Raw genomic sequence first — 18929 nt, 5'->3', positions numbered from 1 at the left:
ACTCTCTCTCGCTTTTTAGTGAAAACAATGACACAATCAAGTGGCCGTTTTGAGGGTGACAAAAGGACAATGGATGGCAAGAATGTCCCCAATTTCAGGGTAAATCAGTGCCACATACAGACACTTGAAATATTAATTTTGAAATCTACGAAGGCTGACCACTTAATCAAAGTGTTACACGTTCAGCAATTTTCCAAGGAAATCGTCTTTGTTTTATTTTAGGGATAAATATCGTTGAATATGTAGTATTTAATATCCCACATGATAAAGGTCCATATCTAACTTGTATAGAAAGGACCAAAGGTAAACATATTTTCCAAAGATGGATCAGCTAAAAATGATAAGCAAATATATACTTGGGAGAACACAAGTGAATTCCTTGAACGTCGATCGTTGATAAATTATGACACGTTTTCGTAAGGAGATGTTTTCCTAGAAGTCGATGCTATACAACAGTATATTATCCTTAGAATTAATTACATTAAAATACGAAGACATTTTAACGAGATCAGTGAAATTAAAGGTATGAATTATAATAGGTGAGATAAAAACAAGTTAAAAAACTGTAAGTTCGGCCGGGCCCTCCACCATTTGGTACAAATTTGGCAATTTTCAAAAAAAATAAATAAATAAATAAAAAAAAATGAAAAAAAAAATAAAAAAAAAATAAAAAAAAAAAAATAAAAAAAAAATAAAAAAAAAAATAAAAAAAAAATAAAAAAAATAAAAATTTTGTTAAAATCTTAAAAATACCAAATGCCTATACGACCACGTGGATCTGCATAGGCAACTTTTGTCATAAGTTATATCAATATTCAAATGCGAAACTTGAAGAAAAATCTGTTTATAATGTAGCTAAAATCAAAAAATACCGAATATAGGGGGAACCGCTATGTGGGGGCTATACGAAGACGTTGAACTTCACAGACAATTTTCTGGCATGGGCTGAAGTATCCATTACGAACTTCACGTGCGAAATTTGAAACAATCCCGGTAAATAATGTCGCCGAATATCGTGGGGGTACCGTTATATGGGGGCTATATGAAGACGTGGACCTACATGGCTCATTTTTCGACTCAAGATGTAGTATCTATTACGAACTTTAAATACCAAATTTGAAACAATTCCGGTAAATAATGGCGCTAAGATCATCAAAATACCAAATATCGGGGGTACCGTTAAATGGGGGCTTTACGAAGACGTGGACCTGTACAGATAATTTTCTGTCTTAGGTTGTAGCATCCATTTCGAACTTCATATGCCAAATTTGAAACAATTCCGGTGAATAATGTCGCTAAAATCATCAAAATACCGAATATTGGGAGGTACCGTTATATGGGGGCTATATGATAACTTGGACCTACATGGCCCATTTACGAACTTAACCTGCCTACTGGCAAAATATACACATGTGCAAAATTTTAGCTTCTATCTCAATTTGTTCGAAAGGTAGCGTGATTGCAACAGACAGACAGACGGACAGATAGACAGACCGACATGGCTAAATCGTCTTAGAATTTTACGCTGATCAAGAATATATATACTTTGTTGGGTCTGACATGAGTATTTCGAGGAGTTACAAACGGAATGACAAAATTAATACACCCTCCATAGTATGGTGGAGGGTATAAACACATTTTTGTTTTTAAATTTCATTGAATGAAAGCAAATAATGTCGGAAATAGCGTTAAATTTAAGAATAAGTTCATATTTTTTTCAAATTGGTCACCTTTGGTACGAATTATGGCCTTCAAACGGCCAACGAAACCGTCACACGCTGCCCGAATGTTGCTCTGCGGTATTTTGGCCCATTCTCGGCGAAGCTCTTGCTTGAGGTGATCAACAATGTGGTACTTTTTTTTGCGAATCTTGGTTTCCAAACGGATTGGTATCCGGAGATTTTGGTGGCCATTGTGCGCAGGTTTTCCTGCCAAATATAAACCACAGTGTCGCGCTTGTATTCCATCACGAATAACTTTTTTTCTCTCCAAAATGCTTTTGTACGCTTGTAAACACTATAATGAGCTTAGAAATGACAGCAGTCTGAAGTTGGTTGCAGACGGAGTTGGAATCCTGAAATTTGATATGAATATCACACTATTGGTTTCTGTGTTTGGGAGAAAAAGCAGGTTTTGAATATGCGTAGAAAATGATACTTAATTTGAAAATCGGGGAATTACAGAGCTGAAACCCTAAAATGTGATACTGGGGTCCCTGTTGGTTACTAGGGTTTGCATCTGAAGACCTTGAAGTAATCTTAGACACAAAAATTAGATGTGGATCCATAGTGCAATGGTTTTTGTTATTATCCTGCTCTGTTCAACTAATGGCAGCTCTTGATGTCTTTTTTGTTTAAAAGGTAATCATTTTCCTATTATCATTTCCAGAAAAGGAAAATTTGGATAATACATATAACCTTGAAAGTCTAAAAATTTAGAAAATTGAAATTTAACGTATTAGTCGGTTTTGCCGACAGATGTATACCCTCGGTCAATGTTCGATTATTTGAAAATATTTTGACTTCTGTTATTATTATTCAAATTGTTGACCCTCTAAGAAGTAGGTTTCGAAGGAATGGACCAATATTGTTCATTCGTATCGGTCCCAAATAAATATTATATAAAATGTTAGGGTGAGGTACCAAAGGGGGTTCGCGGATACACATCAACTTCAAAACAGATCTTGTGTTACCAAAAATGTTTGTAAGAGAGTTGGATGCATATTTCGCTTTCTTTGAGAGTTTTGCTTTTCAAAATCTTCAACCCCATGTGTGGGAGGTACCAGTAGAAAATGGTCCGATATTTACCATCTTTATAACAGATCTTGTGTTGATGAAAACATTGAGATGCAGCAAGTCTGTATGGAATCGGATGTTAATATCGCTTTTTTGAGCTCCATGGATAAAATTGAGATGTGTGAAACTTGAAACTTTACGAGCTTAATAGCTATTTCAAATTCTTTGTAGGGGAGGTACCAGATGCTTATTTCGGATTTTTTTATTGTTTTTGTTATTGCCGCAAAGGGACCGACATATTCCATCTTCACACCTTGGCTTAATAAATTGCCATATATTTAGTACTTACTTCTACTCCCACGATTGCTTCTACTCAAGTTCGAGTAAGTTTTACTCTTTTCGCTCGAGCTAGAGCAAGAAATGAGTGAAAGGAGGTCTGCTTCTCCCTGATTTTCGATATTACGAGGTTTTTGACCATATTTTCAATCGCCTTTGTTTTAACTCGGTTTTTTGTAAATTTTTCTCAATAAATTTCTTTGTGGGTCCATGTTTCTTGGTCGCTATTTTCAATCGAAAAAATCTGGTTATATATCTCATGGTTGCTTTTGTCTTAGATATATTGCCAGTTTTGTGCAAACTTCATCTAATTTTGCAACTAATATTTTTGTGGGGGAAAATACAATTTCGAGAGCATCTCTCTTTAGAAATTATTTACCGGGAGGCATTTCTGTTTGTGATGCCTAACAGGGGGAAAATTCTTCACGGAATTGTTATTCATTATTAGGTTGTTAATAATCCTGTCAATAATAGGTTAATGTTTAAGGCTTTTTTGCGTTCAGTCTTCGTTTTTCAAGGACAAGTATCCTTGTTTTTAATTTCCTCATAAATCCTAACACCAAAAAGCACGCTTAATACAATATATCGCGGTCTTTAAAGTAATGACGGTTCTGCAAATTTGGTACATATTTAAGGAAAGGAATAAAAAAACCAGTAACACTTTAATGCAACAATTTAGATAACAGGAAAGGCCTCCTTAACCCAAATGACCCATTTGTCCCTGAAATAATACCAAAGCATCTATCATTGCACTTTGCTCAATGTTGCACGCTCTCTCGTGGCTCAATGTCGGTGGTAATCAAAAAATTGGGAAACAAAGGTGTCAAAATCGCTAAGCGACATGTTCAACACACGTCACTCAAATATGAAATTCTCAGCTCAAGGACACTGTGTAAAGGATATTTGCCGGCCATGGCATACCAAAATTCGATTAATAAACCTTCTCCCTCAAGGTAATGCCGACTAATAAAAATTAATGAGATCTCGCAACAAACTATTTCAAGTCAATGTCAAAATAATTACCAAAATTTATGGTTCGGAGGTCAGCAGAACAAAGCCCAGGTTTGGTGGGTGGGTGTTGAAAAGCAGGGAAAACAAACAAACAAATGGACGAACGAGAAATATGCAAAGAAAGATGAAATCAAATTAGAAAACAAAACAACAATCGAGAGAAGAGAATACACCTGAATACATCTTCGTCCTTAACACAATGGGTGCTAAATCAGTAGAACAGGTAAACAACAACATCTACAATAGCCAAAAGCAATAAAATTCAAAATAATATTCAACCTGTCCTTATTTACGACACATAACTCGAAACTGTTTCGAGCCTTTGCCAGGCACATTTATGGCACTTGCCACAATCTAGCCAGCCGCATGACAATGGAAGGACATTCAAATTTTCTGCTCGCTCGCTGGGCGCTGGGCAAAACAATGGAACTTTTTCGGAGTTCCATATCCTGTCAGCAGGTTAGCGTGAATGGCAAATATTTCACGTTGCAGAGATAACGCAATGCGCTCAAGCACTTGTTGCACTCACGTTCGAAGATCCTGGCTGGCAAAACCAACAACAACAACGAAAAACGCACACAACGGGAGGACATTTTTTGCACGTACACAAATCCCTTTAACGCCAGGCTTAAAATGACAAAGCAAAAAAAATTGTTGACAGAGAACAAAAAGAAGAAGATGCCAAAGGGAAAATTGTCCTGCTGTCCTCCGGACAATAGAGCAATTTTATTGTTTGGGTGGACTGCTGTGCCACAGGACAAAGCAAAGCGGTCCAGCGGCACTGTTTTCTTTTTGTTTTTGGCAAGGATACAATTCTGCACTTGCTGCTATCCTTTGCTCATTTGACTTTGTGGGAGATGGCGCCTATCCTGTGGTGCACTTTTTGGTTGGATTTCAATCAGCAAATCCTAAGGCGATCAAGGCAAGTGCATCTTTTGTTGGGATTCTATTTTCTGGATTTTTTTTTTTTTTGCATTCGTGTTCTTCGTGGAGAGTAGAACGAAATTAAGGCTCACTCTGATGTAAGTGGATTCCTTGTTGGCCATGCTGGGTTTTAGCTGGCTGTGCAATGCCAACAGCGTAAAGAATTTACATAATTTTTAAGACAAATAAAAAGGATTTCTGCGATTCCTCGACCTTACTTCCTTAAAGTATCCTGTAATTCCCAGTGCAAGGCAATGAGAACTTGATCTGCTATGCATAGAAAAGGATGTAGAGGAAGTTTTGAGATAAGCTCACAGTATGCTGCAGAGTGTAGGATATTGAATACTTCACCACTCGATGTCAAGGTGAGAAATATCAAAACTTATCTGCTTTTTTTACACTTACTTAGCTCAGGATGTATCAATTAAATCGCATATCCGGTGAAGATAGATAAAATTGAAATTAGGGCCAAGAAATGGACAAACGTCGTTATTTTCTGCATAGGAAGTGTATACCTTCAGCCGTGTGGCTGTAGAAAGTTGTATGTCATCGGATAATGAATTTGCCTCATCAAAATAACTGTTTGAACCCCATGTTGCCTTGGAGGAAATCTGTTTCGGGACATTAGACATTTCCGGTTTTACGTCTGTCTGAATTGCACATGGTAACTCCAGAAGAGAGTAACCTATTGGGTCAGAATTCCTATTTGCAAAGGTACCAGAAGGGACGGGCCAATGTGTATCCTCATTTTTGATATAAAATTGAAAAACACAAGTTTAAAGGTCGGTTTTGATTTCGCGTTTATAAGCTCCATGGATATTCAAAATTTTGACCCTTTGTGGGGGAGGTAGCAGCAGCATCTTGTGTTAGTAGAAAGAATGGGACGTGTGAAATATGAAGAGAACCGGATGCTTATTTCGGATTTTATGATCGTCTAAGTTTTTGAAAACTTTGACCCTTTGTGGGGGGAGGTACCAAAAGGCCGATATATCCCATTGCGCCGATATATCCCATTTTCAGAGTAGATCTTGTGTTAGTAAAAATAATGACAAGTGTGAAATTTGAAGAGAATCGGATGCTTATTTCGGCTTTTATGATCGTATAGGTTTTTCAAAACTTTGACCCTTTGTGGGGGAAGTACCAGAAGGAATGGTCCGATCTCTACCATCTTTGTAACAAATTTTGCGTTAATGGAATGGAAGATTGAATTGTATCAATTCTGAATGAAATCGGGGTTTAATTTCGCGTTTTATGAGCTTCATGAATAAGGAAGGAGTGAACCGATATATCTCATCTTCACACCAGACCTTGTGAAGTGTGTTATTTGGAGACAATTAGATTCTTACATCAGGGTGATGATTATTCAAAATGTTAACCCTTTGCGGGGGAGGTACTTGATGGATTGGACCTAGCACTGAAACAAATATTAGGATATGCAAAATTGGAGCTAAATTGGACCGTTTCTTCTTTTTTAATTTCGATATTTTGTGGGGAAGGTACCAGAAGGAGTGGCTCATCTCCGAACTTGATCTAAGTTTGACGATAATATTACGATGTACCAAATTTGGATCAAATCGGAAACTCCCTTCGAGTGTCGTGCGCACCAGCCAGACAGATGAACACATTTAGATCAACTCCAAATGTCCTTGAACGGATTTGTTCCAAAGGGGCATAGGGTCTAAAGCTGCTATTTTGATCAAATGATATATAGCCCCTGCATCCATATGACTCAAGGTATAAGAAATGGCAAAAGTTTTTTTTTTTTTTCGGACAAGTTTATATTTTTTTATACCAATCAGCGACTATGGTTTGCATCCCATCGAATAGGTCCATGTTTGCGTATAGCCTCACCAATATAATAATGTCTCCGGTATTTTGATGATTTTAGCCACATTTGTTAATAGAAGTTGAATTTTGCATCCGAAGCGAAGCGGGGTTTATGAAAATTTCGGCATACCAAGGGGAAAGGGATAGAGATAAAATTCTGAAATTTGATATTTAAATTACCGATGGTGTCTGTGTTTAAGATTTGGAGGTGGTTTGGATAGGCGTCCTATATTTGTACGAAGAGATAGGACAGGAGTCACGAAATTTGAAATGAAGGTCCCTGAAATATGTACCATAATTTACCAAAACTAAATTTAGTGATATTTAGTACTGAATTTAGTATTGGATGAAGGAACAGAGCTGGAATTTGATATAGATGCCGATGTTGGTGTACGCGGCTAAGATGTGGAAAAGTGTACTATAATTGCTCGAAAAGTACTAAATAGTAGTAGATTTGGTATTGTGTGAAGGGGTAGAGTTGGAACCGTGAAATGTTATATAGCGATAACTGTAGGTGTCTAAGATTGAGATATGGAACAATTTTGTAAATAAGTACTAAAATTATATGAAAAGTACTAAATGTTAATCAATTTGTTATTGCGTGAAAGGATAGAACTGGAATATCTAAATTTAATATTGAGGTCAAAGGTGTTGAGATCTGTTTTTTTTTTTTTTTTTTGTGCAAAAGCGTACTATAATTATTCGAAAAGTACTAAATGGCACTAATTTTAAATCTCTATTGAAAGAGATTTAGATTGGATATGCATACGTTGACCTTATTAAGACCTTTTTACGGTCATAGCCCCCATCAGGCTTATTTCCAAAAATCGGTTAAAATCGCGAAACGGTAGCGGAAATGAACACCATTTTCCATTTAGTATTTTTAACTTGATTACAGCAAAGTATTTTTGTCGTGTGGGAAAAACCCGGTTTTTCGAACCGAAAGTTCGGACACAAAATCCGGTTTTTATCCGGTTCTTACAAAATATGATATTTATGGGTATAATTTGAAAGCATTATTAGCATTATTAGTATTGGTATTTTTGAACTGGGACTTTTTGCAAAGCCCCCAACAAGAAGAAAATGGTCGCATTATAGGATATTAAGATCTACATACAACATTGTAGCCTGCACTTTTGCCTTTATATAATGTGTCGATATCTCTTGTACTTACGAAGGTATTAGCGATAAAAATTATAAAAATTGAGATTTTCTTCACTAATATGTATCGGGCGAGATTTTCTGCTCTGGGGTATGCCCAATACCGGATAATCGAGAGATTCACAGTCTTTCTAAATTTTGTTGTTGCAAAATGGGCAGGCTTTATCCCTTTATTGTTGCTTTTATAAAAACAACGTTTGTTTATAAGTGAAGAACGATGGTAATGTTTACCAGGGGGTAAGGCAGGAAATACCTAGGTTTCGGAAAGAGCCACCAATCCTCATCAGTTCCCTTGTTTTTGTCTGGGATATTCTCCCCAGAAGTTATTTTAAAAATAACTTCTATGACAAAAAACATTTTTTTACCCAAGTGACGAGATCGTAAGCTCAATAGAAGAGGAACCAAAGAATTAAATAAAACTAAAATTCTTTTGGAAAGTCTTCTAAATCTTACAACCGCACTTATAAACATTTACATCTTTCTCCACTTGTTATGCTTTCGTTCAACCTGCCTTACCCCCTGGTAAACATTGCCATCGTTCTCCACTAATAAACAAACGTCGTTTTTATAAAAACAACAATAAAGGGATAAAGCCTGACCATTTTGCAACAACAAAATACTACGGTATCCCGAACAAACAAGCCATACTGTTTTTCTAAATTTTATAACTTTTGTAAATATCTGTCTATCAATCTTAAAGTTAACATCTTTAAAATCAATTCAGGCCATACTCCCCATGGGGATTGTGTCTGGGCGCCCCAAGTGATTTACTATTCCAATACGACCATAAAAATGTGGAATTTCCCAATCCAATATCTGGGTTGTAAAATCCATAGCGTAATATGAATGAAGTAAGGAACTAGCGATTTCCTACAGGTTATTCACAGACAATACTCTGAGAGAATCCAACAAAAATGGCTGGACGAAATTCCCAAAAGAATCTGGCCCACACTCTCAGAAAAGAGAAAAAGGTCGCTGATGTCATTGTCAAAACCTGATTTAAAACTTGTTGTGGGTATCATCACAGGTCATTGTAAGGTGAGGGCTATGACCTTGAAATGGGACAGCGACGACATTGACTACTGTAGGATCTGTCAAGATGAAGAAGAAATCGAGACAGTCGAACACTTGCTCTGCCACTGCCCAGCACTAATTAATGTGGGACACAGACTAGTGGGAGAACTAGTGTCACATGACCTGTCTTCTATTTCTAACACTGACCCTCTAGTAATCCTTCAATTAGCCAGAAGATTCAAGTGGCTAAAGACGACACGGTAAACGCCTCAGCCGTAGATCACATTCTACAACTTTATCTTTTATCTTCACCTCTTCTACCAATTACCTTTTCCTCTTTTCTTAACATTCTTTTAGGATGAAAACAACGGACCGCGCGTCCTTTAACCTAACCTAAGAAACTGGCGACCTTACAAAGGATACTTGGACACGTAATGTTATTTTGTCTTGTCTTTATAGGAATAAATCACTATTTTCTAGCTTTCCGGTAATGCATTATTTTTAGAATGCTGGTAATGTAGAGGGTATTTGGTAGTCATTACTAGTAATGTTTATGTTGACACATACAAGTACCAAATTTTCGTTGGGAAGGTTTCTTTTCCGATACAAAAACATGGGGTAGGCTACACAATGATATAAACAATCTTTGATCTTTGTAGTGCCCCCAGCATAATAGAGCGATACAGCTATTCCAAAAACATAATCGTGGCATGTATCGACTTTGAAGTTATTGCACAGAAAACCTTCGGCACAATATCAGAGAACAGCTCGCTATTGGTGTCAATTTAATAATTAAACAACAATTACTCAATTCATTTTACAATGTGAGAGACTTCAAGAGAATCGCACATTGATGAACCATAAAAACTGCTTTGTTTAGAGCGGTACGCCCTAGATTCAATTACGGTGGTCCACTCGAGAAGCCACCCGCAATTTATATTTACAGTAGCTGAGGTCCATTAAATCGACATAAAAACGAGGAGAGAGATACTGTGTGGTCACTGGCATGCTGGAGAATGAGGCTCCCACCAATGGTGTTGGCCATAACATGTGATGGACAAAGTAGAGCGGGTTAACACCCATTTTTTTGGAGGGATAATAAAAATGCTTTTATGGGATCAATCAAAATAGCCAACAAATGGAAAAGGTAGGAGAGAAGACAAAAGATATGGCACCTCAGTGGGAGAGAAGAATGCACTTGACACTTGTGCAAAAAGGGTCCATCAGAGTTGGGAACAATAGAAACAAATTTCAAAACGGTAGATAAGGCTACCGGAGTTCAAGAGAACAATGGCCAGAATATACAAAACTCATTAAATTCAGAACAATAAAGTAACAGTGATGACAATGGTCCAGAACAGATTTCGAATTTATGAGGCACCATTACATATCGAATTTTTCAAGAACATTGGCAATAGGGACAATGGGATCGATGGTTTGGCCGAAGATCGAAAAGAATAACGAAGTAATGGCGAGACAAGTGCAATTTTCAATTTCTATTCTTTGGAAGGACCTATAAAGAAAAGCAGCAACAAAATCTATATTTTTTGGCCGAAAAGAACAATAGAGTTTGAACAGGCAACAGGTAGCAGAAGCCTCCACTCATCATCATCATTTACTTTGGTGAGTGTGGAAGATTGCATGAAAGTGATAGGAAAATGATAAACGTACCAGGATGTCCTTTCACAAGGACGCACAAGTGTTTGCATTACTCTGCCCTTTCCAAACCATATATTTGTTGTTGTTATGGCAAGGATAAATTTCCCTCTCTCTGTGCCGCTCTCCAAAAAAAACAAATCAAATAGAAATTAACTAGACTGGCTACTTGACGAAAACACAAAAAAAAATAAAATCTTGGAAAGATAAAAAACTAATCATTATTCTGGCACTTGTGCGATTTGGTCGGAGACAGGGATTCTTTTCTATTTCATTTTTGGTATTTCGTTTGTGGTCATGGTGGTACTTACTCTTCTTCGTCGCCTAATTTATCACTGGTCATACAATAGTCCTTTGTTGCCAGGATTCTGCCATCTAAAAAGAAAGAAAAAAAAAAAAAAAACAGAATATTTAATTAGTATTTGGCCAAGAGAAATAAATCAATGGATTCTTGGAAAAAATTAAAATGACTAGAGTACTGCAAGTGCAAAATCAGTGGCCAGATAACGGCAGGAAACATAAACAACAGAAATATGGAACCTCCTTTCCCATTTTGGATAGATGGCAAGTGTAAAGGTCCTTCTTCTTCCTTGAATTTGAAATTATTTATTGCTAGCAATGCTGATGAAATTTATACCGTTTAGCTAACGGTTTGAATTCTATAGCATGCAATAAATCTCTGTTAAAAATTGATTTTCGTTTTTGATAGAAACCCCAATCTACCATCATTGACTACAGATTCATATTAGAATGGGGAAATTACACTTTTTTGTGGTCGTATGTTAGCACCTAATAAATCAAGGATGTCTATGGCACTTACTGAATTTAAAAAAGGCTTCCTGCTTCCGTATTTCTTAGAAAGAACACTATAACATTTTCTTAAGGGCCACCGTCGATCTCTGAGGATGGCATGTAATTAATCAAGTGAAATACGATTTGTGGCTAGAATTTGGCAAAATATGCCTTTTTTCATAAATCTTTAAGAAAGAATTCCCAAATTCATTGGAGATAATGGGTATGGGTAATATTTTTTGGTATGTGTGTATACATTTTTAATTCCAAATCGTGTTACACTACTTCTAACTTAACAAAATTCTCAGAGATTTAAATATTATTGCAAAACGCTACACCTTTTTTTCGAGTATAAAAGGAGCTTATATGAAATTTCTAAAAAAAAAAATGAACAAGTGTAAAATGGTTCGATCGGCCGTCTGATAGTTCGATCGGCCGAACTTTTAATACCTTTTAATACTTTTAATACCTGTACGATTTGCAAGGAACTTGAAAAATTCCAACAAATTCCGAAAAATACCGTTAACATGATGAGCTTAATACGGGGGCTATACGAAGACGCGGACTTGCATAAGTAATTTTTTTTCATAGGCAGTTGTACCGATCCTGAACTTCAAATACGAAATTTGAAACAATTCCGGCGGACAATGTAGCTAAAATGATCAAAATACTGAATAAAGGGAGGTACCGCTATATGGCGTCTATACGAAGAAGTGGAACTGCATACGAGATTTGTTGTTATGGCCTTCAAATACGAAATTTGAAACAATTCGGGTAAATAATGTCATCAAAAACATAAAATATCGGTAGGTGCCGTTATATGGGGGCTATACGAAGACGTGGGGGCTTTACGAACATAACCTGCCAACACATGTGTGCAAAATTTTAGCCTTCTATCTCAGATCATTCTAAATATATAGATATATATGGAGTATTCGAATCTACAGTTCAATGCCAATCATAAAAAAATTGGTAACTCTTAGTACTTTTCTGAGGCCATAAGACTGAGGGTGCAATCTTATGGTCTCAGGGGATATGTAACATTCGATATATACAAAACGTGCCTCGTCCAAATAAAAGACCCTCTGTTTCCTTGGAAAAAAACTCTTTTCAGTACATTTGGACTTGATCATAAGTCCAGTGCCTACAGATAGCATATATCATTTGATAGACAAATTGTGCCTTATCGAAATAACCATTTTACACCAGATTTGGTCCAAACTTGGTACATCGTAATATTATTGTCAAACTTAAATCGAGTTAGGAGATGGTCAATATAGTTCCCACAAAATGTCAACATTTTCAATGAAAATAATTTACTGCACAGAAAGAGAAAGGATAATCCGATTTTGCTCATACTTTGCAAATCCTAATGTTTGCATCATTCAGGTGCGAAAATGGACAATATCAGCCCACTCCATCTTCCCCCACAAAGGTCAAAATTTGGAATAATTACAACTCTTATAAAATGTGATGTAAGTGTCCGATTGTCTTCAAATTACAAACATCACAATATTTTTATTAACCCATGGTCTGGTGTGAGGATGGTAAAAATAGTAGAGATCGAACCATTTCTTCTGGTACCTCCCATACAAAGGGTCAAAGTTTTGAACAACAAAAAAGATAAAAAAAAGCCGAAATAAGCATCCGACTCTTCAAATTACACACATCACAATATTTTTATTAAACCATGGTCTGGTGTGAAGATGGTATATATTCGCCAACTCCTTTTGTTACCTCACCCACAAAGGCTCAAAATTTTGAATATCCATGAAGGTTATAAAACACGAAATTAACATCCGATTCCATTCAGACTTAGCACATCCCAATATCTCTATAACCACAAGAACTGTTATAAAGATGGTAGAGATCGGAGATTTTCTTCTGGTACCTCACCCACAAAGGGTCAAAGTTTTGAATAACCAAAGCGATCATAGAATCCGAAATAAGCCTCCGGTTCTCCTCATATTACACACGTCCCATTATTTCTAGCAACTTAAGGTCTGGTATGAAATTGGGATATATCGGTCCACTCCTTCTGGTACCTCCCACACAAAGGTTCAAATTTTGCATATTCATTTAGCTTTTACAATGCGAAATTAACATCCGATCCATGGAAAATATCGTACCATTTTTTCTGGTACCTCACCCACCTAGGGTTCTAGATTTTGAAAAACAAAACGCTCAAAAAGGGGATTAGGCATCCAACTCTCTTCATATTTCACACATCCAAAATTATGGCCTTCAAACGGCCAATGAAACCGTCACACGCTGCCCGAATGTTGCTCTGCGGTATTTTGGCCCATTCCCGGCGAAGCGCTTGCGTGAGGTGATCGACACTTTGGTGTTTTTTAGTTACAACCTTGCTTTCCAAAACACTCCAGACACAATAGTCCAACGGATTGGTATTCGGAGATTTTTGTGGCCATTGTGCGCAGGAAATGAAGCGATGAACCTCATTTTGTAACCATTCTAGGTTGGCGCGTGCTGCGTGCGATGGTGCTGAGTTCTGTTGGAATGTCCAAGGTTTGCTGTCAAAATGTTTGTGTTCCCAAGGCCTTACTACACCCTCCGGAATATTTTCGCAATAATACCCGGCATTTATTCTGATGATTGATACGAGCGGAGAGCGACTATCTGCTGTTATGGCGGCCCAAACCATCACCATGGTCGGCGCTTGAGTTCTGGTGGCCAACCGAAGATGCACATTTTCAGCGGACCTCTTTGGCAAGTAAACACGATCATTTTGTTTGTTTTTGGCAACGAAAGTTTTCTCGCCGGAGAAAACCAAAATCGGTCGTTCACCACTTTCGGCCAAGCGAAGCAACTCTTTAGCTCTTTTGAGTCTATTTTCTTTCTGTTGCGGTTTAAGTTCTTGCACTTTTTGGAATTTCAATGGCCTAACCCTGAGCTCATTTTACAATATTTGCCGAATGGAGTATTGCGATATGTTCAGCTCACGAGCCATTTTTCGGCCACTGCGACGCGGGTTTCGATCAGGTCGCTTTTTTACTTTTTTACGAACCATTTCTGCTGATGTTGCCGTTTTCTTCCGTCCACTTACTTGACGTCGGGCTACGCTACCAGTATCATGGTACGAGACAAAAAGATTCATTCACATTTAAATGCTGGAATGCTCTAACGATAATCACTTGTGGTTTACCAGCCAAATATAAAGAAATCACACCATCACGCATAAATTCCATCACGAATAACTTTTTTTCTGGAAAATTCTCACCAAAATGCTTTTTTACGCATGTAAACAATATGGTGAGCTGTCACTGGAATAATTTCAACAGCTGTAGGACGAGTGGCTTAGAAATAACAGAAGTCTGAAGTTGGTTGCAGTTTTTTCATCTCACCCTGTAATATTATTTAACATATTGACCTGTTGTCGGAGAGGTACCAGAGGGTGAAATCCGTTCTATTCGTTCTTGATAATAGATCTTGTGTTGGTGCAAGAATTGAGATGTGTGAAATTTGAAGACAATCGGACTCTTATTTGACATTTTATAGAGTTATAATTATTCAAAATGTTGACTCTTTATGGGGGAGGTACCAGGGCTTGTGTTGGTTGAAATATAAGGATGTGCCATGTCTCATTTCGCCATTTATGACCCGTTGTGAGGAAGCTACCAGAAGAAGTGGCCCGTTCTTAATACCAGATCTTGAGTTGGTAAAGGAATTGATATGTGTGAAATTTGATGATCACGGACATCACTAGATCAACTCCAAATGTCCGGACGGATTTGGTGCAAAGAGGCCTAATTTTGGCCGTATCTAATGATATATATACCCACTGTGGCCGCCATTAAATTATGGTTTTGAATTATAATCTCTATATTGGCGTTGGTTATTCTTCCCATCATTATGATTGAAATCAATTATTTTACAAAAATACGCAAAATCAGTTCGCGTACGTGTTCTGTCTGTTGGTGGCATAAAAACAACCGTTGTTTCAGCACTCAACTCAAGTAATGCACAGCAAAGCAATCATAAACTCCGGAGCGATATTGTTGACGAAGTACGTGATATTTTGCATATTTTCCCCCAAACAATCAAACAAACAAAGACCCATCAAAATTCTTTAGATCTGGTGGTGTATTGTCGTCGCCTTCTTCGTTGACGACATGACGAGACGAGACAGAGACGACGTGGAACTTTGTATTTATTTATGCAGAATGTAATGGTGTTGCGCCTGCGCAGAACAACTTCCTTTCGATGTAAACACAATGTGCCCACACTTTCTTTTGAACAACAGAAACAACAACAACGACAACAACAACAACACCACAAAACATGAGAAGACCTCTAGAAAAAGGCACGTCGTTCTGTTGCTACATATTTGCGTTTTACAGCCCCGCAAAACCGCAGTGAGAAAAAAAACCTAATTCGTTTTTTAGTTCAAGCGACGAAAAAAAAACAAGGAGGCACCAAAGGAAAGGAAATAAGCTTCAGTGAATTTTCTTTTAAACTCAATTTAAATGGCTCAACATATTGGTTTAATTTTTATGGTTTTTTTCTTCGGAGAGGTACGAAGGAGTGGTGAGTGTCATTGGCACGGTGACACACACAGTGTGGCAGAAATGGAAATTGAGGCTTAGAGGAATTCAATTCCCAAATACTATCTGAGCCCCAAACGTGGATTTTTTAAAGAATATTTTTCAAATACCAACTGAGCCTCAAACGTGGATTTTTTAAAGAATATTTTTCAAATACCAACTGAGCCTCAAACGTGGATTTTTTAAAGAATTTTTTCTAAGGACCAACTCAGCCTGAAACGTGGATTTTTTATAGAATATTTTTCAAGGACCATCTGAGCCACTAATATGGATTTTGTAATGATTATTTTTAAGGACAAACTGAGCCTCACACGTGGATCTTTTAATGATTATTTTCAAGGACAAACTGAGCCTCACACGTGGATTTTTTAAGGAATATTTTCAAGGACCAACTGAGCCTGAAACGTTAAACTTTTAAACTGAGCCTCGAACGTGGATTTTTTAAAGAATATTTTTCAAGGACCAACTGAGCCTCAAGAATATTTTTCAAGGACCTACTGAGCTTCAAACGTGGATTTTTTAAAGAATAATTTTTAAGGCCCAACTGAGCCTCAAACGTGGATTTTTTAAAGAATATTTTTCAAGGACCAACAGAGCCTCAAACATGGTTTTTTTAAAGAATATTTTTCAAATACCAACTGAGCCTCAAACATGGACTTTTTAAAGAATATTTTTCAAATACCAACTGAGCCTCAAACGTGGATTTTTTAAAGAATATTTTTCAAATACCAACTGAGCCTCAAACGTGGATTTTTTTAAAGAATATTTTTCAAATACCAACTGAGCCTCAAACGTGGATTTTTTAAAGAATATTTTTCAAATACCAACTGAGCCTCAAACGTGGATATTTTAAAGAATATTTTTCAAATACCAACTGAGCCTCAAACGTGGATTTTTTAAAGAATATTTTTCAAATACCAACTGAGCCTCAAACGTGGATTTTTAAAGAATATTTTTCAAATACCAACTGAGCCTCAAACGTGGATTTTTTAAAGAATATTTTTCAAATACCAACTGAGCCTCAAACGTGGATTTTTAAAGAATATTTTTCAAATACCAACTGAGCCTCAAACGTGGATTTTTTAAGATATTTTTCAATACCAACTGAGCCTCAACGTGGATTTTTAAAGATATTTTCAAATACCAACTGAGCCTCAAACGTGGATTTTTTAAAGAATATTTTTCAAATACCAACTGAGCCTCAAACGTGGATTTTTTAAAGATATTTTTCAATACCAACTGAGCCTCAACGTGGATTTTTTAAAGAATATTTTTCAAATACCAACTGAGCCTCAAACGTGGATTTTTTAAAGAATATTTTTCAAATACCAACTGAGCCTCAAACGTGGATTTTTAAAGAATATTTTTCAAATACCAACTGAGCCTCAAACGTGGATTTTTTAAAGAATATTTTTCAAATACCAACTGAGCCTCAAACGTGGATTTTTTAAAGAATATTTTTCAAATACCAACTGAGCCTCAAACGTGGATTTTTTAAAGAATATTTTTCAAATACCAACTGAGCCTCAAACGTGGATTTTTTAAAGAATATTTTTTCAAATACCAACTGAGCCTCAAACGTGGATTTTTTAAAGAATATTTTTCAAATACCAACTGAGCCTCAAACGTGGATTTTTTAAAGAATATTTTTCAAATACCAACTGAGCCTCAAACGTGGATTTTTTAAAGAATATTTTTCAAATACCAACTGAGCCTCAACGTGGATTTTTTAAAGAATATTTTTCAAATACCAACTGAGCCTCAAACGTGGATTTTTAAAGAATATTTTTCAAATACCAACTGAGCCTCAAACGTGGATTTTTTAAAGAATATTTTTCAATACCAACTGAGCCTCAAACGTGGATTTTTTAAAGAATATTTTCAAATACCAACTGAGCCTCAAACGTGGATTTTTTAAAGAATATTTTTCAAATACCAACTGAGCCTCAAACGTGGATTTTTAAAGAATATTTTTCAAATACCAACTGAGCCTCAAACGTGGATTTTTTAAAGAATATTTTTCAAATACCAAACTGAGCCTCAAACGTGGATTTTTTAAAGAATATTTTTCAAATACCAACTGAGCCTCAAACGTGGATTTTTTAAAGAATATTTTTCAAATACCAACTGAGCCTCAAACGTGGAGTTTTATATTTTTAAAGCAACTGATTAATTTTCAAATACCAACTGAGCCTCAAACGTGATTTTTTAAAGAATATTTTTCAAATACCAACTGAGCCTCAAACGTGGATTTTTTAAAGAATATTTTTCAAATACCAACTGAGCCTCAAACGTGGATTTTTTAAAGAATATTTTTCAAATACCAACTGAGCCTCAAACGTGGATTTTTTAAAGAATATTTTTCAAATACCAACTGAGCCTCAAACGTGGATTTTTTAAAGAATATTTTTCAAATACCAACTGAGCCTCAAACGTGGATTTTTTAAAGAATATTTTTCAAATACCAACTGAGCCTCAAACGTGGATTTTTTAAAGAATATTTTTCAAATGCCAACTGAGCCTCAAACGTGGATTTTTTAAAGAATATTTTTCAAATACCAACTGAGCCTCAAACGTGGATTTTTTAAAGAATATTTTTCAAATACCAACTGAGCCTCAAACGTGGATTTTTTAAAGAATATTTTTCAAATACCAACTGAGCCTCAAACGTGGATTTTTTAAAGAATATTTTTCAAATACCAACTGAGCCTCAAACGTGGATTTTTTAAAGAATATTTTTCAAATACCAACTGAGCCTCAAACGTGGATTTTTTAAAGAATATTTTTCAAATACCAACTGAGCCTCAAACGTGGATTTTTTAAAGAATATTTTTCAAAACAACTGAGCCTCAAACGTGGATTTTTAAAGAATATTTTTCAAATACCAACTGAGCCTCAAACGTGGATTTTT

The 18929-nt window shown here is 36.3% G+C and overlaps 1 protein-coding gene across 1 annotated transcript in view; it reads right to left on the bottom strand.

Annotated features, from left to right (window-relative positions):
* LOC101898170 (M-phase inducer phosphatase) overlaps positions 1–18929 on the bottom strand; it is a 519762-nt gene that overhangs the window by 394055 nt on the left and 106778 nt on the right. The window contains exon 3 of the mRNA XM_059119867.1: positions 10976–11039. Coding sequence (XP_058975850.1) covers positions 10976–11039 — 64 coding nt within the window. The remainder of the gene's footprint in view (positions 1–10975; positions 11040–18929) is intronic.

The sequence above is a fragment of the Musca domestica genome, unplaced genomic scaffold, assembly GCF_030504385.1.
Source record: "Musca domestica strain aabys unplaced genomic scaffold, Musca_domestica.polishedcontigs.V.1.1 153, whole genome shotgun sequence".
In the NCBI taxonomy this organism is placed as follows: Eukaryota; Metazoa; Arthropoda; class Insecta; order Diptera; family Muscidae; genus Musca; species Musca domestica.
This window is presented reverse-complemented; position numbering and strand designations above follow the sequence as displayed.